Source organism: Oikopleura dioica, chromosome 1, assembly GCF_907165135.1.
Source record: "Oikopleura dioica chromosome 1, OKI2018_I68_1.0, whole genome shotgun sequence".
NCBI classification, from domain to species: Eukaryota; Metazoa; Chordata; class Appendicularia; order Copelata; family Oikopleuridae; genus Oikopleura; species Oikopleura dioica.
Window position 1 is genome coordinate 9,969,210 of NC_137291.1, and position 18,270 is coordinate 9,987,479.

The 18,270-nt window shown below is 40.4% G+C and overlaps 3 protein-coding genes across 9 annotated transcripts; 2 read left to right on the forward strand and 1 right to left on the reverse strand.

Moving 5' to 3' along the window:
• The first annotated feature begins 144 nt into the window (after nt 1-144).
• On the forward strand, nt 145-5,772 carry LOC145695710 (bromodomain-containing protein 1-like). Of its 7 annotated transcripts, none has more exons than XM_081772715.1 (12): nt 145-269; nt 1,348-1,501; nt 1,543-1,898; nt 1,942-2,328; nt 2,373-2,840; nt 2,886-2,994; nt 3,040-3,311; nt 3,362-3,559; nt 3,603-3,879; nt 3,930-4,608; nt 5,049-5,234; nt 5,557-5,772. In XM_081772715.1, exons 2-12 carry the CDS (start codon nt 1,432-1,434, stop codon nt 5,702-5,704), a joined length of 3,150 nt encoding a protein of 1,049 aa, XP_081628841.1. In that variant the 5' UTR covers nt 145-269; nt 1,348-1,431; the 3' UTR covers nt 5,705-5,772. The 7 variants fall into 7 exon arrangements, 5 of the variants coding, with proteins under 5 accessions (XP_081628841.1, XP_081628840.1, XP_081628843.1 ...); XR_014133772.1 differs by lacking the exon at nt 145-269 and adding an exon at nt 819-1,059 and having other exon boundaries at nt 3,930-4,613; nt 5,053-5,234; nt 5,557-5,718; XR_014133773.1 differs by lacking the exon at nt 145-269 and adding an exon at nt 820-1,059 and having other exon boundaries at nt 3,930-4,607; nt 5,053-5,234; nt 5,557-5,718.
• Nucleotides 5,773-6,355: 583 nt separating this feature from the next.
• On the forward strand, nt 6,356-7,235 carry LOC145711394 (uncharacterized). The gene is made up of 3 exons (XM_081789101.1): nt 6,356-6,533; nt 6,705-7,018; nt 7,062-7,235. The coding sequence occupies exons 1-3, from the start codon at nt 6,374-6,376 to the stop codon at nt 7,149-7,151; spliced, it is 564 nt and encodes a 187-aa protein (XP_081645227.1). The 5' UTR covers nt 6,356-6,373; the 3' UTR covers nt 7,152-7,235.
• Nucleotides 7,236-7,322: 87 nt separating this feature from the next.
• On the reverse strand, nt 7,323-9,783 carry LOC145700294 (uncharacterized). The gene is made up of 4 exons (XM_081777552.1): nt 8,731-9,783; nt 8,505-8,680; nt 7,899-8,457; nt 7,323-7,859 (listed from the first exon to the last, which is right to left on the reverse strand). The coding sequence occupies exons 1-4, from the start codon at nt 9,749-9,751 to the stop codon at nt 7,693-7,695; spliced, it is 1,923 nt and encodes a 640-aa protein (XP_081633678.1). The 5' UTR covers nt 9,752-9,783; the 3' UTR covers nt 7,323-7,692.
• Nucleotides 9,784-18,270: the final 8,487 nt, after the last annotated feature.

An 18,270-nucleotide genomic window follows, 5' to 3' on the forward strand; every position in this document is an offset into this window, starting at 1 on the left:
GCTTCCATTTGTCGAATTTTTATCTCGCAGGTGCATAAAATTAGCATTTGAGTCGCCGAGTGGAAAATTATTTGGCCTCGGTGGGAGTTTTATTGATTGCCAAGGTCAAAAGAGAGCTCGTTGTGTGAAGAGATCATTCGCTACCCGAGCGAGGCGCTCAATTGTCGTTCAATTTTTGGAGAAAAGTAATAAACGAGCGAGAACGAGAAAGAAAGAAAAAAGAGGGAATCCGAGTCTTTACAGCCTGTAACTTACAAGTTTACTGAGAGGTAAGTTAGTTTAATAAATGCTAGTTTTTTGAGAAGTACTAAATAAAGCAAATCGATACTTGCTGTCAAATGGCGATAATTGCAAGTACTCAAATGGTGATAATTATAAAATCATATGCTGCATATGATTTTATAATTATGATATGCATTATAAGTTATAGTTATAATTTATAACTAAACCAAGCGTTGTGATCCTCATTATTTCTAAGCTCTCATCAATCAAGTTGAAGATCAAAGAGCGTCTAACGCCCAAAATAATCCGTTTCCCATAATCACTCGAGTAGAAATTATCACCAAATTCCTCAACTAAAGTTACTGATTATCGCCTCCACTAATTTTCAAAAATTATCGCGCCGAAATCACGAGCAAAGCGCGCGCGGTCAGTTTTTGGGGACGCAAAATGGAATCTCTTGTTTTTTGCTAAATTCGCGTGTTTTTCCGCCCCGAGGGAGCAGGTTCCGCGGAGGGACATGAAACTTCGGGGCGGGGATGAGTCAGCCATGGCTACTCACTCGGCGCGCGCGCTGATTGGGCGGCTGTTCCTACGCGCGCCAAGTAGTGTTTCGTTTCACAGTTTTTCCCAAAACGCGCTCTTTTCTGCCGCTTTTTTCGAATTGCAAGCAAAGGAAAAACACGAGAAAAGGAAAAATACTCGAAAAAATTAAAGAAACACAAAAATTCATATATTACGTAACATGGGACAATGGAGGACGATATAAAGCAGGAGGCTGACTTTACGCTTGCCAAAAAGTATAAAGGCCGAGATCTCAATCCGGACATAGATGTTCAGGTAGATACAGTAACGGGCGCGTTATTTTATTCGGTGTTGAGTAAATATTGGTTCGCGCAGGTTACTTTTATCGAAAAAAAAGTGAAAGCCTTAATTTTGTGTTCTCAATGAGGGAATAGTCTTGTGTAAAGAATAAATAACGAGAAAATTTTTTTTTTAGTTTTTCAAGGTCTAATTTCACTAAATCATCTAAGTGTTATTGGTCTTCATTCGTGATAATTTTAGCAAATAAAGTATATTCATATATCAATACTCAGCGAAAAAATCGATAAAAACCGGACACTTCAGGAGTACATCAACGGAATCGACCCCGATTGCGCGGTTTACCCTTACGTCTGTCCCAAATGCGGCCGTCCCTACAAGGATGAGGTAATGCTTGAAGTCCACCTCGACAGTTTCGACCACAACAATCCGCCTGACGACTATGATCCCTGCGATCTTCGTAAGTCCGTTTCGCTGGTCTTTTTTTAACGAAAAACGTAGATTGGAAGCCAAAGAAACGCGTGGAACGTTTGAAAGACGAACTGGAGCGTGAATCTCGCGACTCTGGATCAGAGACGGGGAACAACGGGCCCAGTACGCCGAAGCAGAACGCCCGCACCCCCGGCCGAGGTCCTGGAAGTCACAAACGGCGAAAAACAACCCCCTGGTCGAGGAAACGAAAAGCCAACTTTCGCCGGGGCTCCGATGTCTCTGATACGCCGAGGACGAAGACGAGGGTCAGAGTTGACGAAAACGGGCGGATTACGACGGATAACTTGACATGGGCCGAAGCTCAGCGACTGGTCGAGTTTGAGGATGATAATACAAACAAGATCTACAGAGTCTCTATCTTTGAGGTACATTTTCTCTCCTTTAGTCCGTTTTACAGTGATTTTTAAGGACGTCGAAGTGGTCAAATCTGACGGAACAGACCTCCCTCCCCTTCAAAAAGGCCCCCGCGTTCCTGTGCCAGAAACGATAGTAGAAGAAGTCGATGTGCCGAAGTTACAAAACAGAAAAATTTCCTCAGAATACATCGAATACAAAGCGGAACCGACCGAAAATGCGATCGAGTACCAAATGGACGAGGAAGACCACGTCATGCTCGAGCACATCAACGAACTGAGAGAGAGCGACAATCTCAAGCCGCTCAGCTGCGAGACTTTCGAAAAATTCATCGATGCAATCGAGAAGGAGTCGATGTGGGACACGGGGAACAAGCCGAGGACGAGCACGAGGGACATTGACGATGAAGACGTTGTCTGCTGCGTTTGTAACGACGGAGAGGTAGGGATGTTCTCCCTTGATTTCAAGCTAAAATGTTATTCTAGTGCACGAATACGAACGCGATCCTCTTCTGCGACTTGTGCAACTTAGCTGTTCACCAGGAGTGCTACGGTGTGCCATACATTCCAGAAGGCCAGTGGCTCTGTCGTCGTTGCCAGTTCTCCCCTTCTCGGGCTGTGGATTGCGTTCTATGCCCCTCTCTCAACGGAGCATTCAAACAAACGCACGACAATCGCTGGTGTCACGTAGTTTGCGCGCTATGGGTGCCAGAAGTCTCCTTTCAAAACCCAGTTTTCCTCGAGCCCATTGATGGATTTTCGAAGGTGCCCAAGGCGCGCTGGAATCTGAAGTGCTACATTTGTAAAAAAGCAGGCGCCTGTATTCAATGCAACAAAAACGCTTGTTACACGGCCTTTCACGTTACTTGCGCGCAGCAGACCGGCTTGTACATGGAAATGAAAGTTCAAAAGTCGGATGGAATTAATGGAATCACAAGTAACAAAGTAACACAGGTAATGCCATCGTTTTTTCCGCTCAAAGTCGATCTATTTCTTTAGACTGCTTTTTGCCACAGCCACACGCCGAAAGACTGGAGTCCCAGGCCGCTAAAGTCATCAGAAAAACTGCCAAAAATAAAAAATAGAGCGGATCAATTCCAAGCCAAAGGTAGCTATCTCTTTCATGATGATCTTCGTTTACAATTTTCTTCAGTCGACGAAACGCGGGAAGCAATGGAAGGGCGAAATACAACCCGAACCTGTGTCAACATCCCATACATTCCATCCGACAAGTTGGGCATCCTGCGTGCGATTTTGAGCGAAAGTGTAACAACCAAAGTCAGCCCTTTGTTCAAGCAATTGCTGACGTTTTGGAACGAAAAGAGAATGGTGCGCAACGGCGTTCCCCTGATTCGAAGATTACTTTCTGTCCAAAAAACTGAAAAAGACAATCATGCCACTGAAGATGATAAGAAAAAAGTCAAGGTACAGAAACGTCAATCCATCGTTTTCCCTGATTTCATATCAAATTCAAGGAACAATTGCGAGTCTGGCAGCGCTTACGACACGATCTTGAGCGTGCTCGGCTGCTTGTAGAGCAGATCAAGAAGCGTGAACGATTAAAAGCAGCTGAAATTCAAAAATGGATACAATTATCGAGAGTGAGGATAAATCCTTGGGCCTACTTTCTCAAGGACATTGTTGAGAAACTAAAAGAGCTTGATGATCAATCGGTAACTCATTCCACCACTTTAACTATTCTCAGCCGCCTTTCAGATATTTTACAACCCAGTAACGGACGATATTGCCCCTCTCTACTCCAAAATCATCACCTCGCCGATGGCCTTCGCCACGATGGAGCAAAAAATCGCCCAAAGTAAATACAACTGTTTCCCCGCTTTCGAATACGACGTAAGCCTCATCCTTCGTAATTGCATGCACTACAACGGCAGCGCGACGATATTCTACAAAATCGCCAAAGATTTGGAAACGAAGATTCAGCCCATGTTGCGCGAGGCTAGAAAGTTAGCCAAACGATACAACACGGTCACTGGTACGTTCTACGCATTCATTATCTTTTCCCATCTTATCATTATCTTTCAGGAAATCACCTCCTTCCCGGCGAAAAATTTGACCAAAAGGAACCCGAAGTCGCTCACGTGCGCAGCATTCTTGCCGATCTCCGAAAGTGCCTGCGAAAAGTCCAAAAGAACTCCAACACCAAACACTCAAAGAAAACTGTTCAAAAACTCACTGCTGATATCAAGATTTTCGAGCGACGGCTTCGGACGATGGGGGTTGACGAATTCGAGACTGCTCCTGTCGTCAAGAAGCAGCCAAAGATCGAAGAGGTTGAAGATAATGATGAGGAAGCTGAAGAAAAGGCTGAACCAGACACTAAAGAGCCTGAACAAACAACAGATGCGGGTTGTGAAGAGGAAGAAACTCAAGAGCCAGAGACCAACGGCGAAGTGGGAGAATCAGACTCCGATGTGGAAGAAGAAGCGGAACAACAAGATGAACCCTCCGCAACTTTGGAAAAAGGAGAATCCTCGACTCCTCTCACCGAGGTCCATGAAAACGGCCAAGAGCCTCCCGAAGAGAAAGAGCCAGCTTTGAAGAAAGAATTCGTGAACGGCACCTCAAAAGAATCAACCGACAGCGAAATGAACGGCTTTATCGAGGAGGACGATTCAAACGACTCGAAAGAAGAGATTAAATCCTCGAACAAGAAAATAGACCTTCGCAATTTTCAGCCTCTTGACACAGTATGGGCTAAATGTAAGGGTCGTGGTTGAGCAATAACAAAAATCGATTACCAGATGATGTTGGGTGAGAAATTATTAAATACTTTTTCATTGGTGTGCTTGCGCTCATTCTAGTAACGGTGAAATGTAGGCTTCTCATTAGTTTCATTCAGTATCACAGTAAACTCGTGTTAATCTCAAAAATATCATCCTGGTCAGCTTAAAAAATGCTTGAAATCACAGTAATAGCCCTCCCCGTCGCCCAAATCGATGAAGCAACTATCAATGAAAGAATTCCTAGTCAACAAAGTCACAAAACTGCCAAACTAAAGCCGCAACAAATTAATAAACAAAATATATATTTAAAAGCCCGGTCGTTTGATTTATTAACACGCGTTTGCTGTAGTACCAAGTCTCAAGAAAATTATCTTTCTTGACGCGCCTGTAATAGAGTCAAAACCTGCTCAACCCCTGATAAGGGCTACCCCTGGTACCCGGCGCGGATTATCAACCCCGAGCTGACAACTGGGGAGCCTCTGTTGCTCGGGGACGAGGAGATCCCCCAGCCTTCCGTCGACATCATTAAGGCTGGCAACAAGCTTAACCTCGAGGGTGAATCCCAACATCATTTGGTCCTTTTCTTCGATCAGAAGCGCACATGGTGATTATTAAAATTAATTTGCGCTCGAAAATTAAGGATATCATTTTGATAATCATACCCTTGCAAAAAACAATAATGGTGTGATTATAATTACGGTCAACTTTTACAATTGGTGCATTCGTAATTCCGTCAATTTTTTTAATTGCATGACAATGATGACATGACATTACATGAGATTTTTTTCTAAAAAACATGACCTCCCTTCAATTCCGCCATTTTAGATAAAAAAAATGATGACCAAATTGTGAAAGTTGACCGTACCCCTAATTTTCAAGAGCTTATTCTATCCAACCTACCTTCATCACGATTATATTTTATTCAGGATGTGGCTTCCAACTAATAAAATCGCGCTGCTTGGCAAGGATAACAAGTTCGACAACAGTAAACTTCGAGAAGGAAAAACTAACGCACAGAAAAAATCTATAATGCGCGCGTATAAATGCGCTCTTGAACCTCTCAGCCCAGATTGAACCAACTTATTAAAAAAGAAAAAAACTTTCAAACATGTTCAACAAATAAATTTTATTCAAATTCACCAAATCTCTCGTCGCGTTTCTTTCTAAATGTGAGTAAAGCAGGGCTTAAAATGCTTAGAATAAGCACGCAACGTTAAAATTTTAATCCTTTATGTTTATTACGGGCGGGATAGATTTTCCTGTCTTACAAGAAAATCGCCCGTAGAGCAGTTCGAAGGACTCGATAAAAATAGATATATAACAGGGGGATTTTGGACAAAATGAGCGGAATTTTCTTCTAATAAGCTTACCATCAAGACATTCAAGTCTTCCAATAAATCTATCGAATAAATTGATCTTCTTTTCGAGCTCAATTTATATAATATTGCTGCTTTTCGCTGAAAACGAATGTTAACAGCAAACAGTTATTAATTCAATAGTCGCCTCTCAAACTGATTGCAGCTGCAAAATATTTACAGTTTCAACAAGGTGAGAGCGCCGAATAATTCACGGTAATATCTGTAGGTTTATTCTAACGTGCGATTGCACCAAGTCCGACTCAGCGAAAGTACTCAAAACCCCCCAGGCCGGCGCGATTCCTCCGCCAATGTCGAGCTGCTCAGACTGAAACGGCTGCAAAAAGGGTTTATACATATTCATCATTTTATAATTTTTTCGATTTTTATGAAAGTTATTGAGCTCAGTCTTGCACTAGGCCTGGTAGAGGGTTGTTTTTGGTTGAAAAACGATGAGCCAGAGAGGAAAACTACAGTATCTCGACCACCTGTGAGGTTGAAGACTGTTCCAAGAGGAAATCCGAAGGTTTCTTTGTCGAAGAAAGGAGGTTTGTTTTTATCAATTGCTCATTCAATGGTGTTTATTGAAACTTAGGCTTTATATTTTGTTGTATTCAAATATTTATTGGGGGTGTGTCACTGATAGAACATGTTTTCACGTTATTTCCTTCTCTAAAGACCAGTTACGAAGAGGATTCTTTAGCAAACGCATATTTTAGGTCCAAAAGGAAAATTCTCTAAAAAGCGAAGAAAAGGTAAAAAGAAGCCCCCACCACCACCTGTCAAAGAATTCGTCGGAGAACGTCCAACTTGGCAAAGTGTTCCGCAAAAAGGCCAAATTTGCAAAGGGACAAGTTCAGCCGCAGTTCCCTGCAAGGATCCAATCAAAATCGGCGCCAAGTGCGATGAAAAATTCCAATGGAGTACAAATGGATACATACAGAGCATCGTTCACTGCAAAAAGAATCCGAAAGGAGGCGTTATCCGGAAGGAGCTTCGACAAGAATGCAACTATGACTCTGGAGTTCTACAGGTTTTGACTTCTTATCTGTCTTCTTTTTTATCTAAATTTCTAGTGCTGGCAACACTGGTCAACAACAGGATGCCACGACGATACATGCCAAAGTGACAAGCTTGGAAACGGCTGGCTACCCCCTAAATCCTAAATTTTATTTCATAAATCCGTTCCTAAATCTACAAGTCCTTTTTCTAACTCCTTCATTCGCATACTGATTTACCGCTGTCAATAAACTCCCATTCATCGAGCTGCGCGTAGCTTGAGATAGGCTTTACGTCCTCCAGTTAAATAAGTGACGTTACGAAATTAAAACGTTGGCGTTTTTATTCAGTAATTACTGATAGAAGAGTTGTGAGGACACTTTGTCCAATAATGAATTATGAAGATGGAAATCTAACGAGTTTCAGAGTGTATGCAATTGGATAAAGATACCATGTATCATACTTCATGGTTTTTCCGAAATTTTCATTCACAAGCTTCAGTCTCATTCCTTGGTCGTAGAAGACAATATCTCCATTTTCATAGACACAGCGCGTCGAAATAATTTCCAAATTTGCGTAGTAAGGATGGGTCTGCTTGATTTTCAGGACTTTTATTTGGTTTAAGATTACAAATAGTGAAAAATTCTTGTCTTCAAGTAATTATAAATGATGGAATATTTGTACGCATTATGGAAATATAATCATAACCTAGTCTGATTCCGATGCATTGGTGAATTCGTTGTTTTGAAGGACGTATTCGCAATTTTTGATATTGTCGACTGTCATCTGATGAAAATGTACTCCTCGCTCCTTGATATTAATCGCCACAGTTACAGTAAGTGGGCGGTCAAAGATGAAATTTTCATGAAGAGTTACTAAGAAATAGTTTTTTTACCATTTAATGCTGAGCCTACCTGTTTGATAAGTACAATAAGATAAATCTGGTCGCGTCAGATTTGTTTGGCCAAGGCGCCTTATTATTTCCCATCCTGATTCCATGATATATGTTTTGGTACAAATTCGCTCCAGCAGATTCACGATATCGTTCATCTGATACCCGTTTTCTTTTTCGCTCGGATTCAAGTTCAGTCCAGCCATACTTCGAGGGTAAACAACGTAATTTAAAGTGGCAAGAATTTTCTCGGGTGTATGAGTCTTTTGTCGGTCCTCGAATTGAAGATCTTTCCTTAGACTGTGTCGAATAAGAGTCGTTACACAAATCGGCACGCAAAGATGACTGTACTTCTGGTTGAGGATATTTTTTGAGAGGTTGACCATTCCAGAATAAACACATTTTGATATTTCCTCCTTCAAAAAGGAAACCTGACATGACCGAGATAGATTATCATCATCCAAACAATAAAATCTGTCGATACTTTCGATTGTTATTATTCTTTTTACTCGATTTATAAAAGAGTAAATATCTTGAATGTCGCCTTTCACCAAATCATGGATTCGTTCTGCCCCACAATTCTTTAAGCAATAGGCCATTAAATTTAGCAACATTTTTAATTTTTTACCTCCATTAAATTATCGATAAAGTTTCGATCACTCTCCGAGGCTGGTCGATACAGTAATCTCCATGCAGTTTTCCAGCCACAAAAGAGATAAATATAAACAGGGTGCAGTGAGTTATTACGACTTCTATCTGCAAGAGTTAGTTGGTATTGCATCGAAAATCCAGGTGTTCCGGCAGCTACAAGTCAACGTTATTATTTGCCGAAATTCAAAACGATTTTTTTATACCTAGAGCGCTTATAAATCTGTATTTGTCCCCTCTTCTTGCGTATCCCATCTGGCGATAACTGAGCTTGCCGGAAGTTTCACAAACCAATCCGAAATCGCATATTTTTAGTTGGTATCCAGGTCTACTTTCGTCCCAAAGAAGCAGAAAATTTGCTAGTTTCCTGTCACAATGTTGAATTCCGATTTCGGATAAATATGCAAGACCATCAGTAATTTCTGTCGCCATTTTCTTTCTCCTTTTTAGGCAAAGTTGGTTCGATTTCAAGAGCGAGCGAATGCTTAAATCGCATTTTTCCATTATCGTTATCCATCCGAGGCAATCTTTCATGTGAGTATCAAATGGATGAAATAGTTCTATATTTACAAAGTGCCTTATAATATTGGGATGAAATGGAATTTGCTTTACATTGGCGTCTTTTTCATTTAGAGTAAATCTGTCTGCTTTCGTGAAGTTCGATGACAAATGAATCTTCGCCCGAATTTTCGATTCTTGAAGTTCAAGTCCAAGCTCAAATTTCTTTGTAAATAGAAAGGGATCAAAATGATGAATCCGAACTGCATAAGATCTATCTCCGAATATTTGAGGAATAACCAGCGCTTCTCCACCCTCTGAAATTTTTCGTATTTTTTTCATTCTCCATTTTCCCTTTTCCTCCATAATTTCCGATCGTTTAATGATTACATTATATAATGAAGGATTTGCTGCTAGAATCGAGCTTTGAAAGGCTGTGATTTCGTACATTTGAGGCTCATCAGTTAAATCCTTTTGGATCGCGAATTTCTTTTCTTCTTGGAGAAATCTGCAAAATTTCCAGTGATATGCATCTTCCTTGTTTTTGAATTCTTGTCTCTCAATTGAAGCAATCAAGCGGCACTTTTCTGTTCTTGTCGTAATTCTCTTCAATGATGGAAAAAAGTCGGACATCCATCTTTTGATTTTGATTTTTGAAAGTTCAGGAGGATGATCATCTATCGGCTCACTCCATCTCAATGCAGTTAAAATCGCTAGCTCGTCAATCATTTTTGACCTTGTAATTTCACTTGCAAGGTACTCGGTGCACTTAGAAAACAAAAAAAAAATCGGCGTTTCTGAATGGCGGGAAAGGGGCTTAAAAGAATCGAACCATGACCCGCTTTGTGGGGATGAATAATCGGCGAAATCGCGAACCTGCGAAATTCGAAAATAAGAAAGAACTGACAAGTAGGATCACTTCAAATATCAGCGCCAAGCTCTTCCTTGATTTCAAAAAGAAAATTTTTCATATCAGAATTCTTATTATCATTTATTTCTTCAAATAAATAAGAGGAAGAATCTATCTTGAGAACTGAATTGTATCATAATTTTCTAAGTTGGTTTTCTAAAGTACGCTGCTGCAAAACACCGGCTCGACCGCAAGAAGGTGTAACACGTGACCTTACGGTAACGTCTTAAGCTTTGGTCAGAACCTAAACATGACTAGTGGGTAACTTTTCTAAAAATCAAATAAGATTTCAAAAGCGAATAATATCCTCATAATCCAAAAACCGTCATTTCATTACTTTTACGAAGTCGATATTACGACGAAGTTATCGTAAGTACCAAGGATCGAATACAGCTGCTGCTCTAGAACTACGGCCCTATAAATGATGTCACTTAATTTCGCGCTGTCTGAGGAGTTCAAAACACTCATCCTCGAAATCAATTTAAGATTTCAACGCCGCGCAAATTGCCCGTTATTAGCATGAGTACTCTTGACTGAGCATTATTTTCAATCCGACCCAGGCGTCTTCATCCCTCCTCGAAAAAGAATTACACAGTAAACTGTCTTATCAATGTCAATTTAGATCAGCCGTGCTAGTTAACTTCGGAGAAGTTGAAGGGACTGAAGAAATTTGAGACAGTAGGGGAGCTGTAGAACATTTCTTCTATTGACGTGGCTTAAAAATAGAGGGTTATGTTCGAGTATCACTTGTTTCTCTATTACTACTAGTGAGTCGCCTTCTTTGTATTTACCGAATTCTCCCTTGTGTACTAGAAAACACAGACTACCAAATACCTTGATAAGCCCCCGCTGAGCATTTGTTGCTCAGTGATAAGAATGCTCCAACAAGAATCCACGACAAAGATATTTCTCCCGAATCGGGTAAATAGCCCCACCTTACATATCCTCCCTCCGAGATTCATTATCAAAGTTCATTCGCTTTTTTTTGAAAGAAACATTTATTAGAATGATGAGAAAGCAATTTCTGGTTTAATTAATATGTGCAGGAGATGCAAAATCTGGCGATTATCTTGGTCGGACTTCCTCCGTTTTCGTTTACTCAATGCTGGGCCGGATCATATTCTCAGCGGAGGATGTGGCCAACTTCGATTAAAACGCGTGAGACTTCCATGTGAGAGTACTGTTATCATCATACTGAATATCGCCGGCTACAGCAAGGTCGAAAATCCACGGAAAATATTTTTGCGGATGATATTTTGAAATTTATCAGAACATCTCATCGCTCTGACAATCGGCCTAAAACCAAATAGTGGAGGTAGAAGTTAACGGATTTGACAGGTGTATGTGTAGCTGACCCCACCTACTCCTAAGTCCAGGTCCCGACGCCGCAAGAGGATTACCCGACGAAAAAGGTGCCCATTTATACGTGATCAAACGAACTTTCGTGAGAAGTTGAAAATTAGTTTTCTGAACTCAAATTTTCGGCCCAAAAAGAAAAAATCCACGAAAAAGGAACTGATTACGAAAGAGGAAGCGAGCTAGGGGTCATTGTAGATTAGCAGAGAGCAGTAAATTGGCGCACGTGATGCACCTGTTTCCCTCGCTTTATCAATCTTCAACTTTGACGAAAACGAGCAAGGAGCATCTGTCCACGCTGAAGCTCACGTTTCTTGACAAGCATTTCTTGTCTTTTTAGCTCGAATAAAGGTAGAATGGAGGTAAGATGACACGAGTCTGGATTTGTCGAATTCGCTTTTGTTTTTGTTTAGAAACATTTTTCGCTGATTTTCGCGGATAATGTTGGAACTCTCCAATAGCTAACTCTCATTTTATTATGAGAAAAATACCGAAAAATATTTTTTGTCAGGAAACAAACTGAATTGGAATATTTACCGAATAATTACGATTAATGTTCGGCCCCAAATATAGCCAAATGGACCAGTTAAAGTTGTTACCTGCAATGGTCGGAAAATATATATTTTCGATTTTGACAAAAATTTCAACTAGGGGCAAAATCATTATGTTGATCGTTTTAGTCATCATCGAAAATCTAGAAATCACCTGAAAAAAACTTTTTTTTATTGCCTGGGGCGATTCTGAGACCATTTTTATGAATTTCCTACGAACTGCCATATCTCACGTTAGAGATGATGAAATCTCGTGATTGATACATTTTTAAAAAGCTCAGTTTCTGAGGATTGGGGGAAAGAAAAAACATTTGAAAAAAGTTGATGTTGACTGGCAAAAATAATTATTTCAAATTTTCGGCCAATCAGAAATGTCGATTTTCCGAAATGATTTTTACGTTCCCCCAATCCTCAGAATCTGAGCTTTCAAAAGATACCTTCATCCCTTGGTTTCATAAAGTATAACGTGAGCTATGGCTGTTCGAAGGCGAAAAATTTATATTTTTTCCGGCCAATGCGTTAATCCAAGATGCTTCAATCTTTGGCCAAAAATGTGGGCATTTTCGATGAAATATTAAGGTTCAACTTTAGTGCTCGTTATTTTCGTTCAAAAAACCAAACACCAACTTCCGAGAAACGCCATGGAACGGCCTGAAATTGTTGCGTTCGTTATCTCCACCACGGATGTTGGCCAAGGAGCGGCTGACGACATTGACGAGTTCGATTCCGATAACGACCGACAGCTCTATTTCGTTATCTGCCTCTCAGAAATTTCGGAACGCAATACTTTTTTTTCCTCTTCCCACAAAGAGTCTTCTTAAAAATTTCAATCTGTGGTTGAATTTCTAAAATTCCACTTCGTTTTCGCCGAAAAAGAAACTCGCCTAGGACGCACTCGCGGGCTTCCATGATAGAACGCGTGTTGTCGTGTTTTTACACATTGTATGTTTGACATGAGAGACGTAGAATGTACTCACAGCTAAAATTAAGGGGGTGAACAACAGTTACGTGTTTGAGAATACGCACACGCGTAATTGACATAAGGTGACATCTGGTAAGCCGGTTCTGACCCACGTCATAGCAATCTATGCTAGACAGCGAGTTGCCAAGGAAAGTTATGCTACACTACTAATAATATTGCTAGCTCGATAAAATCGAAATATCCTCGAACTTGAATTTCATGGTTTTTTTTTATTTTTATCAAGCTATCTTATCAATTTTCGCTATCTACTGCAAGACAGATGTTCGCCGGGGCATAAAATCAGTCATGACTCATGATATAAGAACAGGCGCTTTTCAGACTTCAAATCTCATAAAATGTTTGCTTCTTTTTTGGCTCCGCTTTGACTAGGCCTACATTGCTTCTGATGATATGATGGTAAAATGAAAATCTTAACCCACCTTTGGAAAGTAATTGTTAAAATAATGAATTTTCTCGACATAGTTTGATATTAAATTTATTCCTGCAAATTATTTCGTTTTTTTGGGGTTTCTTTTCAATTAGTGCTGCAAAGAGTGTAGAAAATAATTTTCACAGAGGGGTCAAAATTAGTGCGTCTGGGAGAAAAAAGTTTAACGAACATTTCTAAAGTGTCAAGAAAACGTTTATCGTGCTGGCGACACGACAGAGCTTGCCAGATGACGACCACTAATCCAACAGCACGTGTCATAAGCATGGTTTTATGTTCACTTTTTTTTTTCTTATTTCTTTATTGTTTAGAATCGGCGAGACAGTAAAGGTATCCAGCGTCGGGGAGCACTCAGTTTCCTCGGAAGAAAAAGTCGTCGTAGTAGTCGTAGTTATCTGAAGATTTGCGTGTTGTGAGAATTTCGGAAAGGTTGTTTGATTAAGGTGATAGAGGACGTTTATCGTGTCTGTAAAAAAGACCAGCGTAGAATTTACAGATCAGTTCAGAGTAACAAGCTCAAATGCTGGTAGATAAACGAGCTAAGATAGTAGCCAAGAGTAAATTCTTTTTCTTTCAAATATTGCTTTTCATTTATCATTTCTCATATTGACTTACCGAGGGGAATAGTTTCGATTCTGTCATAAGTTCGTTTTGCAATTTTTCCCGGCTGAAACGACCTTTCTATTTTGGGGTTTTATTTCGGAGCAAAAGTTCTTTTTCTAAACTTTATTCGAGTTTAAATTCTATGGCGCGATTGGTACTGTTTCTAGCTAAGGTGATAAACCCGTTCTCGAACATGCGTTGATACAAGCGCTGTCGGGCGATTCCAGACAACGGTTCACTGAATTAGCCGTGTTATCGGATCACTAACTCACCGTATTGTACTAGTTTTAGACAAGGTGCGACTTTACAAGCGAACGAAGATAATCTCTATCACTAATAAGAGTCTATTAACTCAACTCCTAAAAGAGGATGAGGGGAGCGAACTTAGTGATAGATAAACAATAGTAAATACTCGTGGGTTCTGGACCATCCCTTATAGGTAACATCTGGCAGGATCGTGTCTCAGTATGATAATAACAAAGCTGTAGAAATGCAGCGAGTTTACGAGTTATTCAAACCTGGCAATGTCACGCTTGGGCCATGCGCCGGTGGCTTGTTGAGCGCTGACCACGCTGAAAGGGGATTGCGGATTAAACTCAGTTAGACACTGCGCCAGAGGTGAAAGAGACACCGTGCTCATTTCAAAACTCCTCGGCAATTGTATAAGCCCATTACCACCGTTGACCAGTGTTCTCTCAATCCCTCGCTCAAAAAATACGAAAAGAAAACGAAACGAAGAGCTTTTTTGGTAATTCCGCAATCCCATCACAACTCAGCAGGAAGATTTTAATAGCGTTAGCGATAAACATCTTCAATTTTAAATTGAAAATCGCTCCGAATCAAACAGTCTAAAGAATGAATACTCAAGCTGTGACACCCTTATTTTTCCTTCCAAAAAGTAAAGAATGGCCTATCAGTTTGGTTGTCATATTAATGGTAAGCTTTAAAAATTAACCTCTGTATCTCTTCTGTCTCTGAAAAGCTCTCTCTCTAAGAAGGGTAGAAGGCCCCTTTTAGTAAGGCGGCGCTTTTGCATAATCCATCTCATAGAACAGCGATTATTAGCAGTCAGCTCAATAAAATAATCGACATGTCCCGTATATAAAATTCTATCATCTCTGCAGCACGGTCTCGATCATACGGGATGTTATTTACGGCCCATTTACGGGATAGAAAAAAAAGATGAAGCAGATCAGCGCAGAATGGGCTGCTGGAATTAAATGTCTCGGAAAATGAAAGAAGTCCATATGCTCAAGTCCAGATTAGCCTTTTGTCGAAGAGCGTTTTGCAAGGTTAATTTGGTCGAAATTGGCAATTGGAAATTGAAAATTGCAAAAATTAGACTTCTGTTGTTATTCATTTTCTCGTAAACTGGAAAGTTTCTGTCAAAAAGTTGTCGATTAAAGTTCTTGGTAATTTATAAATCTCGGATTTCTGTCGAAAAATAAATAATTAATCAATTATTATCATGAGACTAAGAACAGATTCGACGCGATATTAATTATTTACCGGCATACTTTTTTGACGTGACACAACTTGCCCGTACTACTGTAGCTGACAATATGTTTGTTTTCAAGAATAGGCTTCCTGAAGGGCCGGATAATAAGATTCTCCGAAAGCTCGGTGATGAAGCGGGTCCATCCGGAGGGTGGGGATTAGAAGTGGGCCCAGGGCTGAAACGAGCTCGTAACGACCCTTGCGTAATTACCTGAGGACGTTTTGCTGGCAATTACAAAAAAGACGCTGCCTAAACACCAGATCTGGGTTCAAAATTCACACTTTGCCGATTTGTGGGAAAATTTTTTCGACAAGACGCCCAGCTGGACATGGCTTGTTGGAGCCCGCCCTGACAATCATACAGATGGACGGCCGTGGCAAGAAAAGGGGCTAGCGAAATCGTGGGTTGTCTTTTTTTCACACTGTGACCGTTTTTGTCCGATGCATGGCAAGCTCTTTACAGGGCATTCAAAGACGGTAAGTTACCAGAAAATTTAATCAACAGCCTTGGCTTTAAAATCTACTTTGATAGAAAAAAAAAGATGAGTACACTTTACAATACGCGCGTTTAGAAGATTGGGTTAAGGATTTTTGCTTGAATCGGATTACTCGAGTCCTGGGCGGTGAGACACACGTGTTGTATATTTCTGGGCATGCAGCCCAAAATACAACTCGATTTCCTCTGCTCACACGCAAAATAACCAAAAGTCACCTTCGACGATGCCACAGGTGAAATTCTGACGCAGTTACCGGTAACTCAAGTCAATCTAGTACGCTTGGTTTTGAGCAAGAACAAAGTTTTTTTTGCCGAAAAAGGCTCCTGAAGAATCCGGCTTTTTTGTTTGATAACAAGAAGGTGAGAATCTAAGCAAACTCAAGTTCGTTTTCAAGCTCTTCTCTCACTCTCTCAAGCTTATGAAACCGGCCCGTGTGAAGTTTCATTTCGCTCTGAGCAGGTCTTTCTTGCGAAACCTCTTAATCCTCAATTATTACGGACAGAGTACGACCTTCTCGATGGAAGAAGACACGTTACACAGTTTCAAATTTTCACTTTCATAAATCTCTAAATGAGCTTCTCACCGAGCGCGCAGGGACGGAGAAATCTGTTTTCAAAGACGATGCATTTTGTTTTGGCTTTGAACCTCAGTATCTGTCTGAGTACAGGTGGCCCGACGCCGGTACTGAGCGCGGAAGTGGTCAAACGTGCGGTCTATCCGGTATTGCAATGAAAACGGCGCGGCCCTGGAGCTCGGGAGGATTTCACAAATGGAAATTATAAGCGCTTTAGAACTTCCCCTTACACGAAAGAAAAGCACGCGAAAGATCTGATCAAAAAAGGATCATAACAGCGATAAGCTCCGATAGAAGATCAGATGAGGGAATTTTTCTTTTGACAGAAAATTTTAGAAATCCTCATAAAAAGAATGAAAGATTCAATACCCCCCAAAAAAGCAGACTTTCAGTAATAAGAGTGCTGTAAGTCCAATACTCCGCTGAAAAATTAATGACTTCGACTGTTAATGGCCGGGTAAACAGACTGTTAATTTCCAAAATGAACTTTCTTCGAGCAGTTTCAAGTTTGAAGTAAAATTGGATGAAAGAGGAGCTCTTGAACTTGAAAGTGGACTCTTTTCGAGAAAGTCTTTCCAAGAGCGAGCGGCTCATATGACCTCCACGTCGAAAGGGATCAAAAACAAAGTCTTTCTCAAGTGAGTGCCGATTCTTGTGCCGAGTTTGACATCACCATTTTTCAGAAACGCGCGAAACAAATCAGATTAGAAAACGTGGGCTAGTTCTATCGCTCGGATTTCGTCGAAGCTGATCATTTTAGAATATCCCTTCAAAAATCGAATTGATCCTTTTCGTTTCGAAATTCTTTCGCCATGTCCGAGCCCATTTTCTGGCACTTCTATCACGTGTCATTCTTTCGTAGATTACCAGCTTTCGTAAACCTGTAGTTTATCAATTCTCGATTATCGGAGGAAAAGGTCTAGAAGAGACTGACGTTTTATGTGGTCTAATTTGAACAAGTGGCGCGACCGCAAGAAGATATGGGAGCAGAAGTGGATGAACCCAGGTTCTCGAGGATCTTGAGATCGTGGAATACATTTACAGTTATTATTTGAACCGAGAAACACTCAATTCTTCGACCCCGAAAATGATTGAATCGAGAAATCAATTTGATCATGCACCCTAAAAGCATCTGCTATTTTCCGCTTTTTCAAATATTTATTGAAAATGTATCGCAATAAAAATGATGGTAATTATTGAAGACCTTGAAATACAGTCTTTTTGCGAGCAACATATTTTTTAATTAAAATATTCTGTTTTCATAATTCCCGTTGCATCTTTATCAAGCGATAGTATCTCAAAGATTCTCCGTAACAAGTTCCAAATCACCCTATTTCATGATAGAAAAAAGCCAGTTAATAATTTCATCGCCTATTAATTCATTTATTTAGCTTTTTTCAGGCTCTGCGATTTAATTGAACAAGAACTTCGCCGTGAAAAGAAGGAAGTAGCCGTCATTGACGGGCCGTCAAAGTATTTGGTCCTGGTGGAGCAGATCTAATTTGGAGTCAATCGAAAAGTTCACGGGGGCGAGAAAACGCTCAACTCTCTTCTAACCACGCAATAAGCTTTTTTGACCTTCTTAGACGATAGTCGTGGAAGAATTAGCGGCAGATTTTAGGCGACAACCTTGGTCAAGTATACTCTGCCCAAAATCCTTAATACGGCTTGAAAATGACTCTCATTTAACATGCTTTAGTTAATTTGTCTGAAATGATTATTACTCTCTTTGATTAGTACCGATTCATTTTTTGCTTATACTGTAAAAAGAGACTTGATGAGGCTATTTCAGTCAAAGAATAAGTTGATTCAATTCTGGAATAAACTCTCTTTCACTCCAAAACTCCAGAT

Coding starts and splice junctions, on each gene's coding strand:
- LOC145700294 (XM_081777552.1), bottom strand. CDS start 9,751: ATGATTGACGAGCTAGCGATTTTAACTGCATTGAGATGGAGTGAGCCG. Junction 8,681..8,730: donor CAGATTTATAAGCGCTCTAG/GTATAAAAAAAT, acceptor GTTGACTTGTAG/CTGCCGGAACACCTGGATTT. Junction 7,860..7,898: donor TTATTGTACTTATCAAACAG/GTAGGCTCAGCA, acceptor ACTATTTCTTAG/TAACTCTTCATGAAAATTTC.
- LOC145711394 (XM_081789101.1), top strand. CDS start 6,374: ATGAAAGTTATTGAGCTCAGTCTTGCACTAGGCCTGGTAGAGGGTTGT. Junction 6,534..6,704: donor TTCTTTGTCGAAGAAAGGAG/GTTTGTTTTTAT, acceptor CGCATATTTTAG/GTCCAAAAGGAAAATTCTCT. Junction 7,019..7,061: donor ATGACTCTGGAGTTCTACAG/GTTTTGACTTCT, acceptor CTAAATTTCTAG/TGCTGGCAACACTGGTCAAC.
- LOC145695710 (XM_081772713.1), top strand. CDS start 973: ATGGAGGACGATATAAAGCAGGAGGCTGACTTTACGCTTGCCAAAAAG. Junction 3,312..3,361: donor ATGATAAGAAAAAAGTCAAG/GTACAGAAACGT, acceptor ATCAAATTCAAG/GAACAATTGCGAGTCTGGCA. Junction 5,235..5,556: donor TTCGATCAGAAGCGCACATG/GTGATTATTAAA, acceptor TATTTTATTCAG/GATGTGGCTTCCAACTAATA.